The following is a 12,240-nucleotide window of genomic DNA, read 5'->3' on the forward strand; positions in this document are numbered from 1 at the left end:
ACGATTCAAGAAGTGATTATTTCAATGAGTTGATGCGCGATAACTTACATTTTGATTTTTTGCCATCAGTATCAGGAGTTGCAGGCGCTGATGAAGCAGTTGTTAATTCTTCAATTGCAGGAGTTTGTGCAGGAGTTTCTTCATCGAGTGTATCGGTGAATTCTTCTTCTTGAATATCAGGAATTTCGGGCTCTGAAAATCAATTTTCAAGATGGCATATTATTTAGGGACAGCTCCTATGAGGAATTAAAAAATGTCTAGCTTAAAAAACCGAAATAAAATACTAACCACATTCAATTTCAACTTCTTCTTCCTCTTCCACTTCTGTTTTATAAAACAGTAAAGCTGAATTGTGTTCTTCTGGAGTCTCATTCAAAAACTTAGCAATTTCTCGTTCAAAAACTCCATCATCTCTGTTCAATAATTCCTCATAAACCACTGCGTCCAAAATATTCAACCCATCAAATACTCGGTTTCTCAACCATTCGATTCTCGGGTCATCCATTTTGCCGATAAAACTGTTGTTTTTTTCGTTGTTTCTATAGAATTCTCATGAAAATATCGTCATTTTCGGTCGGTTACTATTACTGCAAAAGTTTTACTGAAATTATCCAACAACGACCTAACATCAGTACAGGTGCGAGTCATGCGCGTAGAAATAGTGCGTATGTTTATTTCCAAATATTTGTTCAGCCGTAAGACTATGATAGAAACTCTTTCGAATTCTGAATAAATTTGCTTTTTTGCAATTTAAAAGTGCATATAAGGAGGGTTTTTCAATTAATGGAGTAAATGAAACTAATATTTCACTTCTCAACCATAGCCGTTGTTAAGGACGCCGTACTGCAATACGCCGCGTATTCATCTTCAGGACAGGCAGCCTCGAAAATCAGGACTCGAACCCAACTCATCAAAAATAATTGATCACATGACTGCCACGGCTCAAAATGGTGGCTGGCCATTTTACTGTCGAATAAGGGCAAGGCATCGAATAACTATATTAAACATCAACCTATTCGTGGTATATTGACGTGCCATGATACTTCTGTTTTGCCTGACGCTGTACATGCTGATATGTGCACTGATTTATGTGTATTTATCGCTTTTTCCCGTGTACAGCAATCGTTTCTCAAGAATCGGATGGAAAAGAAAGATTATGTTCGTGACGGCTCATCCAGATGATGAATGCATGTTCTTTACTCCATCTATACTCAGTATGATAGCATGCGGACATTCTGTGTACCTTTTATGTTTGTCAACGGGTATGTATTATAGTGAAAATGCCATTCAGTAAATTATTGCTGCGGCTTTGTGGTAGAACAGATTTGCAAATATCTGCTTCATGAATGATTAAATTTGAAACTATGATGTACCGTATATAGCCAGTGGGGATTCTATTTTAACTTCAATCTGTGTATCGATTATATGTTCTTTGTAGGAGATTACTATGGGGAAGGTGAAAAACGCAAAGAAGAATTATTCGAAAGCTGTGAAATTCTTGGTTTACCAGTCGAGAATGTATCATTAGTAGATGATAAGTATGTTATTAGAAATTTCTTCCAAAATGAATCGAAAATTGATGGAATTTTATATTTAAAATGAATGACCTTTCAAACATTTCCTACTTGTAGAGCTCTTCCGGATAATCCAAATGTTACTTGGGATCCGGAACGAATTTGCTATCATACATTTGAAATGGTGAAAAAACATGACATCAATACTGTAAGCGAAGAATTCCTATTCTGAATTGAAACATTGTTAATCAATCTCAATTATGTCTTAATTTATAAATCTGTGATTTTAGATAATTACATTTGATGCTGGTGGTGTTAGTGGTCACAATAATCACTGTAATCTTCACTGGGCATTCTGGAGATGCCTGTTCCAGAATAGGATTCCAAAAGGTTTGTAGATGTGAAAGTATAAAAGAGATAAAGAAAATGGTTGATATCTTCATATTTCATGTCCCTTAATTATATATTTACAGGTGTTGAAGTGTTTACCTTACAATCCATAAGTTTATTTCGTAAATACTTATTTATATTTGAACTTCCCGTCAGTTTTATCAGATCGAAACTTCTATTTGTCTCCAATTTGAAATCTATTATTCAAGCTAGGGTAAGTTTATTTCTGATTCTACGATGCATCGCTTTATGTAAAATACCTAGATAATAAGTTTGTATTTTGTCTTACAGGAAGCGCTTCAGGCTCATAAAAGTCAAATGGTTTGGTTTAGATACTTGCACATGATCTTTTCAACATATATGGTTATCAATACATTGAAAGAACTGAAGTTAAACAGACCACGCACCTATAGCAATAAAGTTTATGCTGATGTAGTATCATAAAGTGGTGAATTAATGATCACAATATTTTAAGTTATTCCAGTCCAATGTCTGAATTCTGTCTCAGTCATCGAATAATTGCGGATTGACCAAACTTTTTCTTCACATTGAAGATTATTAGTTAGATTATCTGGCTACTGTCTTATTAATTACTGTATCCAAAAGCAAAACAGTTGAACTGGAAATGCATTTTTAAGTTTTGTAGTGTCTGTATTGGTTGTAAATTTTAGTGTTTTTCTAAAAGATAATAAAGATTATTTTTATGTTTAAAAGGTAACGTTTTTCTATTGTCTCATTTTCCCATCTCTTTGCTACATCAATAGGAAGGGCCTGCCGCCCGATGAATGGACGGAGGAGTCGGGGCTCTGGTTCGAACCTTTAAAGTTAGATAAACCACGGACTACATAAAGGAATCGTCCCTCGTATAACGACTGTAAGACAACGATTCCACTCGCCGCAAGAGCGTATAAATCTTTGAAACTGTTGTCTTAAACCAACCTGGTTTCACAAAGACATTTGAAGATGGTTATTGGAATATTGAACAAAAATTCCACAATCATCAGTGTGCTTATACCAACTGAAACTAATAACATGATTTTTTTTCAATTTGATTAATTTTTGATTTATTGATATTTGTGTTTTTGGGATTTCCCGCCCGCCAATAGGACCTTAAAACAAATATGCCTAATATTCTATCTTCGTCCGGGCAAATCTTCTTTGACTAAGTTTATCGGAATATCCAAACAAAAATGAATTCCACAATTATCAGTGTACTTATTTATACCAACTTAATCTACTGAATTTCGGTCTTTCGAATGTTGAAAAACTGCTTATATCAAATTTTGTTAAATCTGATCAACGTTTGATACGTTAATGATCTGTTTGTTGTCATACTGGTGTTTTTGAGATATCCCCGTCCGCAATAGGACGAAACAAATATGCCTAATGTTCTATCTTGGTCTGGGCAAGTCTTCTTTGACTTGATCTAGAAGTGTTCTGGAAGAAATCTATATATCACGGGCGTCTACACTCGGGTGACCAATGGGCTTAACCTGACTTATACGTGTATTTCTTCGATAATGGCTATCTATCTAAAATGAAGTTCCATAAGTACACTTCAGACAGATTTTAATAAATCATCTATTATACGCTTGTCATATGAATAGAGATCAGCAGATCCCACACGTGTCTTCGTGTCTTTATCAGAGGTCCATAAACAAACAAACAAATACACAGTAACGACTTCAACTTCAATTGTGAAGTCACAAACGATTATATCCTTTATGAATAATTTAATTGTGTGTTTAGTAAATTTGCACAGGTGTTGAATCCAAGAAAGCGGTCAGAAATGGTCCCCTTTTTGAGTCGCATCGCAATCGTAGAATTTACGAAAAGTTTAAGACAAGAGAAATTTAGGAAACGTGTCACTCGTGACTGGATCCCAACAATCAGGAAATGAAATGCACTGGTTAAGGGATCATCGGATAATGATCCAGAACGTAACAGGAACGATCGTACGTTTTAGAAATGTTAGTCATCATCGGTTTAGTTGACGCTATGTCTAGATTTGATCAATTATCAATTGTAGACATAAGATATTGAGATAGTAAAGATATTCAATTTCAATCAAAAAACCATATATACGTACTTGTCATCAATAGCCAAACTGATTTATATAGTTTCAGTCAGTAAATCGATTAGACCACATGCGTGTCCGCCTCTGAATTGATGATGTATTGTGCCCGTTCACTTAATCAAAATTTCGGGGTCCTTTAAAGTAACGTGTATTTACTATAGTTGGGGTCATTTGCATGTAATCCTGAATTCGATTGTCGTCAACACGAAAAGCATTTTAATCGATATATCTTTAGCGCTTTATACGTGTTTTAGAAGAAATACAGCGGCTTTGGTCATCTAGAATTTTTGTCACGAGTATATTTCGCTTACGTTACCAGATGTAGAGTTTTTTGAAATAAGTATCTATCAAATGATCCTTACACGAATTTCAGTTATCGGAACCATCATATTTTCTTCGAGAAAATCTGGTCGAATCAATTTAGAATTTAGAGTTTCTTAATTGTTGTAATTACGAGTCTGGATTTGTTTGGTTGAAAATCGTTCAATGTTTAATTATCATTTTAACGGACCATTGGTTTCGCTGGTAATTGTGTATGTGTGGGGTCGGTCGTTTCGGACCGGCTTAGCGACCGCGCCGTACAAACACACTCCACAACCATCGCCGTCACCTTTGAAAACACCTTATTAAGTCTTTATTACTGACTAAGTGACCTTATCGAATCTCGTTCACAAGAAAACGTTAGAAAAACAAAATCACCCGGTCACTTAAAGACTACTAAGGAGCCGCTGGTTAATCCAATTTAATAGATAATCTTAAGAAAAACATTTCTGTTATTAGTGATCTTCAATAAAAAAGGATGTGCAAATCTTTCTCAAAACAATTTCACGATGAGTCGCAAAATCAAAGATAACGCTTGGATACCGCGGTATTATCACCATCTAAGAATTAGCAACTTCGAAATTCTCCATAAGTCGAAATCAGCATTCCGCGGTTCTGGGTTGAGAATACAGATTTAGATTGAAATATTTGAAACTGAAGTAATTTTAACTGGGCGTTAACTATAGTAGCTTATAAGTATACATCTGTACAATAGAGTCGAGTAAGGTATTCGATCACAGGGATTGATTATTTCTATTTGTGAAACTGACAAAATGCGCGAGTTGAAACAGGCAAATAAAACTTTCCAATTTTATTTGAAAATGCATATTCAATTTATTGAGACTATGCTATATAAAGTAAGAAAATAACGGAAAAGATCATCGGGCATATCATTTCTATACCGATATCGATAACACCTATTGTCCATTTGAATTTAAATTTGTGTTAAATAATGCTGTTACGTCACGGCTGATAGTGGTAATGCGCCGCCGCGGTCGTTCAATTATAAGCAAATCAACTGCCATAATCCTCCTAGAAACGAAGCAACTCAATTAATCTCGTGAAATGAAATCACAACTAAGCGAGAAATTCGTTTGTGATTTCACAAAGTGACGACATGTGAAATTCAATTTGCTATTTTATTACCGAGTCGACGCCCATCGCTGATCCTATGGGGCCGATCTGTAGATAAGGCCTAGGAGACGCGTCGAATCATGCAAATGATCAATATAATAATAATCAAACACTTATTTGCGAAATCTACGTATTTCATTGTTTCAAATGACTTATATGCTAATACACTGTCATGTAAATATTACACAGTATTTATGTGAAATTACAGTGACACTTATGGGCCCAGTTCCAGAGTCATTATTTTATTTAAGAAACTACTTACCTGGGGTAACTTTTTATTTGTAAGACGAATTAAGAACTAAAACTGAACTCAGCAAAATTTCTACTCTGGAACTGGTTTACAAAAACCTTTAACTAATCAAACTCTATCAATTCCTACATTATTTCGGCATTATTTTCGTGTTTGATTTATTCATTTATTTTACGATTTAATCTTTGTTTCTTTATTAGGATCTTCGATATATTGACATGATGATATTGCGATTTAGGGCATTTTGCACTAAATATTTCTCTTCGTCGTACCACTTTTATGATAATGAATTACACGTATCGAAAAGCAATAAAATTTATTTCAATACAGACGGCACATTGTTTTATGAATAATCACCTGTAAAAACCATAAAGGTTATTCGATTAGAATACTTCAACACGAATCTATAATTGGAGAATTAAATTTCGCATAACCTCTCGAAAATTATATTGGTACTCGGAGATAAATATATTCGGGGAAGCGCTCGCTCATCTTATTATTAATAGATGGGAGTTTGCGAACCAGGTGTCATTATCCACTTGTACGACACTTATTGTGTACACTAGAATTCATTAACGGTGGATCGTTGTCCATTGTTCCGAGGGGCGGGTAATTGGTGTATAATAGCTTCCGTGACCGTATAAAAACGGCGCACAGCGTGTGGCGGAAAACACTTGCCCGAAGACTTCCGATTCGAGCAGGCGATCAATTTTTCTCTCGGAAACACTTTCCATTACTCGCTATTGATATTCGTGTATTTCGACTTTAAAGACATTTTTAAACTCAAAAGCTGAACGGATTCAGAATGCATTCTTCGACACAACAGCAATTTACGAATTTGGCGGCGTCGCCGTTTTTTCATCCGGCGTTTTCGTACGCGTTTAGATCCATCGAAGCATCGATGCCGATTCATCCGGCTTTCCTGCCACCGACCTCGCTGACCGCACCATCCGGGGGACATCATAGCTCAGCATTCTCAGCAGCAGCAGCAGCAGTAGGAACCGCGTCCAAGGGCCGGTCATTCACTATCGACGCTATACTGGGCAATGATTCAGCTAATAATATCAGCAGCGATAACAACAGATCTAGCGACGAGGAAAATGATAATATCATCCACAGAAGACATCGCAGGTTCGAATCTCACCCGTATCTGAACGCTTTAACATCGCACATGAGATTCAACACTAATCAATCAGTTGCAGATCTACATTCACAAAAAGGTAAGACCGAATGAATCTGAGCTGAAGTGAAAGTTTTTTTAAACCATGGATTCTAAAACGAATGCATGTTTAAAGTGATTTATTCATACAAGGATTATGAGATCAAGAGGGTTTTGACGATTGTCACCATTATTTATTTATTATTCAGTATTCCTCTGAAGATGACTATCAAGATATAATCGAAGCGTAATAAACTACTATTTCGGGCTCCTTAATTTTTTATTGTAGTGTGGGATTATATATTAGCATCAAATCAATCGTTCTTTAGGCTAAGCTTCGCTTTTCTAACTTTTAGAAAAATCGTCATTGACAAATTGAATAAATATCTACAAAGGAAAACAAATCTTTCCAAATTTAAACAGAATTCTGAATAAACGTTTATAAATTCTAAGGCACTACTACAATATAATTTGATATATCTAAGACACTACTGTAATATGATTCAATGAAACTAAGGCACTACTGCTATAACTTGTTATAACTGTAATACCAATTAAATTGCCCTGATTGATAAACAAACATCGATTACGTTTGATTTTAACCGCGCCTCTCAATCACTCAGTGATGCGATTTTCTTACGAGGTGTAATATTTCAACATCTGTTTAAAAAGAAAACTAATCATTGTATAAAACATACAGAAACTATGTTACTCTGTATGCGGCCGAGGAGACCTTGCTTTTTTATTTTCTATCTAATATTTTGTGATTGCGCTGCAAAAGTTCTGCGAATTTTCAAAACTATTGACATTGTCCGCAACATTTACGTTAATAAGAATTGTCACGGAATGAAAACTTTTATGCCGGGAAGAGTCGCAATTTTCATGGATGATTTAGTAGCATTTAGTGATCAATTTCAGTACAACACAAAAAGAAATTAAGAAGTTAATTCATGCCGTAAAAGATATTGAAAATTAGTTTTTCTTATACACCAGCTGACATGCGACAGCGCGAGTTCACCGGAAATATAAACAAAATGCGGGGCACGCGGCGCGACGATGGGGCAGATTGTGAAAAATAAAAGACAGACATTTCAAGTTATCTTTCGAAATAAATATTATTTCATTCATTCAACAGCTGATGGGCTGAGAATTCTAGTTCGACAAGTGCCAACTCGAATCTCGAGTGACGAATACTTCAATACGATAATTAATAGCCGTGGTCGAAAATTGGGTTATATTCGTAAATTTAAGCGTCAATAGCATTAATAAAATTTAATATTCAGAAATAAATCTTATAGCTTCCTCCCTCGAGGCAGTGTCTATATGTAGAATTGTGGAAATAGGTTTCTAAATAATGTATTTTCATATAGTTTCATGCTAGTTACATTTTTGACTTTTCTGCACCGTATTTAGGATATGGATTGTAATATTTTCAATACAATTTTGGATACTTTTCAAATAAATCAAAATACGGGATCTGCTCGTGTCCTTTTTCATTTGTCACCGAATTGTGAAATGTTTATTCCCTATTCCCGACTGATATATCTATAACCGATATAGATTTTAGAATGTTCAATGTTCTCGTGTTAAACTGCTCATTATAGAGTATTTCCACCTGTATGAAATTAATATCATTGAAATATCAATTGTAAGCAATTAATCTCATTTTCAGATGCTTTTCGACATCTGGTTGCGCGTCGAGCCAATATTTCATTGCGCTATAGTTTCGTATAATTAAACGAATCGAAAACAAATGAATAGCAATTATTGAGTTACATCAGAAACAATGTCAAATATATTCACATCAACCACTTCGAACGTTGCACTTGTTAGTATTATTGTATTTCTTTTGACACATTTTCGTATTCTGTCCTGACAAAATCGACGTTTCTTTTACTTTCACCAGCGGTTGGATTCTTAACAAATCTTTCTAACGCTGTAGAGAGAATCCCACAATAATAACAAAAACAGTCCGAAAATGTAACTGAAGCTAGTAGTTTATTCTCAATAAACTGCTATTAGCTTCAGTTTCATTTTCGGACTTTTTGTTCGTTATTATTGTGGGATTCGCTCTATATCGCTTCAACATGAATAAAGTGTTTTATGAATCGTGATCTTTCTCATGCTGGTTCATTCTTGCGCAGTTTTCGTTCTAAACTCAATTCAACGGCTCTTGAAGATATTGATATGTATTTGATTTGGGCAATGACTCCACAATTAGGGTTAAAACGCTGAAAACGAACACATAAAATCAGTCGTCAAACTGTGAAAATGAGGGTCCTGAGATTATTCACTGATGATCATTCACCTCCTCCTACAGTTTCAATTTCTAAGTCGCACGTTCTCGAAACTTTGGATCGAAATACAATTCAACCTCTCATCATTGATCTGATCGAATTGAGAAGCCATTTGGCACATGTTTGAGCGCGCGTCTGTAATGAGACGAGGTGTTATAATCACTACATCATTATGAATTATTAAACGATGCTATTCAATACGGATGCAAACCTCATCGTTTACCCTTTTACAAATTACAATCTAATTATTGGTTTAGGTGAAATTCTCTATGAATAATTGAATCGGAATAACGGCCGATTAACGAGCCAAGGGGTCAAATTATCTTGAGAAAATATTGACGGGGAAAATGTGCGGTAGATATCAAACTTCACTGAGCTCTTGCTTCTCCTTTTACACTCTGTTCTTATTAACTTTCTGTTAGACTTTGCTGTGCAACATTGAAATCTCATAGTTTATATTTCAGCTGAAAGCAAATGTAAATGTTAATTTTGTAACTGTTGAATCGTGAATAATAGGTTGATTACAACACAGAAATAAACTTCTAATTTGTTTTCTAATTCGATTTTCTAAAACGATATGTCTTATTTAACGAAATAATTTCTTTGTGTCTTACAGAAAAAGTGGAAAAGATCTGCGGGAAAACAGACTGGAAGCCGACAAAAAGTAAACGGGTGCGAACTATCTTTACACCTGAACAATTAGAGCGACTGGAAACGGAATTTGAGTTACAGCAGTATATGGTCGGAACAGAAAGGTAAGCTTTTTGCGCTATTTTACTGTGCACGGTTAAATAAACCAAGTCAATTAAAACCATGATAAAACAGAATTCTACGAATAAGTAGCGAATCGTGTCAGTTAAGTTTCGCGTTGTTTGGTGATAGAATGCCAGGTCATTCATCTGGGAAAGTGAATAGGAAAGGAATTAGAAAACTGAAACGACACATTTTTACTCATATTTCTACGATATAACATGTTTTCTGATTGCAGATTTTACTTGGCATCTAGTCTCAACCTCACAGAAGCCCAGGTGAAAGTTTGGTTCCAGAACAGGCGTATCAAATGGAGAAAACAGAATCTTGAACAACAACACGCAAAACTCGCTAAATTAAATTTACTTCGCGTTGGAGATGGCGGTGACGATGACGAGGCTGATTCCGCCAGTGAAAACGACGAAACAGACGAGAGACGAAGCGAAACGTCATCTCCCGTCATGCAACAGTACATGAACTTTCATGCGACTTCTTCCGTTGCGAATCAGCAGTCGGAACTTTTTAATTCCTATTCTACCACAGCGGAAATAGAACAAACGAAAACGACAATTTCTCCAACCTTAAGAATCAGCTCTGATTGAATTTGCGAATATATTTTTGACATTTTTGTGTCTGTCACAAAAATCTGTTATTATATTCTAGTCATTTTTGTTACGTCTTGTCTTGTAAATATCTAATATATATGTATATATGTATGTATGGTGTACATTTTCGTTTATCAGCAGAAATATCATGATTAAGTATAATATATATATATATATGAAAACAAAATAATCTTCATCATCGTTTATGGCTTTGAAGTTTCACGTCATGCCTGTGGGTTCACAAAGGAAGCTGTTATCAGTTTGACCTCATATAAATCGAATTCATAGTGACACTACGACTGTTGTTTGTCATTTCTTTTTCTGAGGCAGGCCCTTTTTGTTTGAAATTTTATTTGTAAATATAAACGACAGCGCGGAGATGGCATCCATATCCTTTAATAAACTAGCAGGTAATAAGAACAGGAAATGAGAAGCGTCCTCTGCTCATCAATCAAGTGTCACACGTGGATCATGTTTTTTAACGACAGCCATTACCAGAAATGAATTTTAATCGTAGTTTTGCGATGAAGACTACAGATGACCAGAAATGCCAATCATACCACCACAATCCATGAAATTTACAGATTTACATTACTTCAAAATATTTTCAAATGCGTTCTATCATCTTTTCGGAGACTAGATAATTGCCATAATCCAGTGATTAGAATAGTTCATTTCCCTATTCTTCTACATTAGTCAGCTAAAAATAGAGAGAATTCGGTTGATAAGACGGAGACATGTTTGACTGTGTAATTGGCATTCCTAATTCGCTGAAATAAGGCGTTAATGGATGTATAATGTGTATTCGCGGCGAAATGATGTCTAACTATTCGACTTTCCCCGAATTTCCGACGAATTTCTCCTCTACGCTGTTATATATGATGGGACGCGTTTGATGGCTGAGATTTGGCTGACGAGTTTTTTCAGCGTTTATTGCGGCTGTCGTCTGTAATGCAAGGTTCCCGCCAACTGACAGCCGTGTTTGGCAAATTACTCGGTTATTAAACTCTGGTGTCACCGGCGGCGCTCCTAACGTGCCTTAATAATCGTCATTAAATGCGAACCAGGCTCGATGAAAAGAGGCCTCAGATTTAATTAAGTAGAGAATTGAATAGACGGAATGACGATAAATGTCAACCATCTCATAACAAAGTTTAATATATCAAGACGAGTCGGCGGAAACGGGATTTTTGCGCGCGATCGCATTCACTAAGGAATGCGTGCAGGAATGATCTGTATTTCTTGCGCTATTGACAATGAATAGGATTTAATAATTCCTGTCTTTTATAGGAAAATCATATTGTTAATGAAATATTAAATTGATCGGATAATGACTGACATCAAAAATTATAAGCGAGCAATGTGGCGGAGATGGATCGTTATTACTTCGGGGTAGGTCGTTAATGGGATAGAGCCGGTGAAATTACGCGCGAATATGATCATCGCGATTGAGGAGGAATCACTGCTGAAATCATTGGTTCGCGCCAAATACTGTTTCCAACCAACAGACGGTGAACCACAACACAGGATCTACGCTCTTTCCTACGCAGTGGCGTTATCAATAAAGAAATTCTATGCGTATCATACATGCGTAAAACAGATGAACCCGAATTCATCGAAATGAGATTCCAAATGGCAACCTCCAAAAAGCGAAGCTTCCTTCGCAGGAGTACTGATGACCAAATTCTAAGGACATGAAGTGTTAAACCTTTAAACATCTATTTTTCAAAGACGTTTAGGGGA

The 12,240-nt window shown here is 35.7% G+C and overlaps 2 protein-coding genes across 3 annotated transcripts; one reads left to right on the plus strand and one right to left on the minus strand.

Annotated features, from left to right (window-relative positions):
* Window positions 1–16: 16 nt before the first annotated feature.
* LOC141899146 (uncharacterized) lies at window positions 17–516 on the minus strand. Its single transcript, XM_074785301.1, has 2 exons — window positions 289–516; window positions 17–192 (listed from the first exon to the last, which is right to left on the minus strand). Exons 1-2 carry the CDS (start codon window positions 503–505, stop codon window positions 17–19), a joined length of 393 nt encoding a protein of 130 aa, XP_074641402.1. The 5' UTR covers window positions 506–516.
* Window positions 517–940: 424 nt separating this feature from the next.
* On the plus strand, window positions 941–2,560 carry LOC141899999 (N-acetylglucosaminyl-phosphatidylinositol de-N-acetylase-like). Of its 2 annotated transcripts, XM_074786684.1 has the most exons (7): window positions 943–1,021; window positions 1,120–1,262; window positions 1,439–1,538; window positions 1,632–1,722; window positions 1,805–1,904; window positions 1,988–2,118; window positions 2,196–2,560. In XM_074786684.1, exons 2-7 carry the CDS (start codon window positions 1,157–1,159, stop codon window positions 2,346–2,348), a joined length of 681 nt encoding a protein of 226 aa, XP_074642785.1. In that variant the 5' UTR covers window positions 943–1,021; window positions 1,120–1,156; the 3' UTR covers window positions 2,349–2,560. The 2 variants fall into 2 exon arrangements, with proteins under 2 accessions (XP_074642784.1, XP_074642785.1); XM_074786683.1 differs by having other exon boundaries at window positions 941–1,262.
* The last annotated feature ends 9,680 nt before the right edge of the window (window positions 2,561–12,240 follow it).

The sequence above is a fragment of the Tubulanus polymorphus genome, chromosome 2 (assembly GCF_964204645.1).
Source record: "Tubulanus polymorphus chromosome 2, tnTubPoly1.2, whole genome shotgun sequence".
In the NCBI taxonomy this organism is placed as follows: Eukaryota; Metazoa; Nemertea; class Palaeonemertea; order Tubulaniformes; family Tubulanidae; genus Tubulanus; species Tubulanus polymorphus.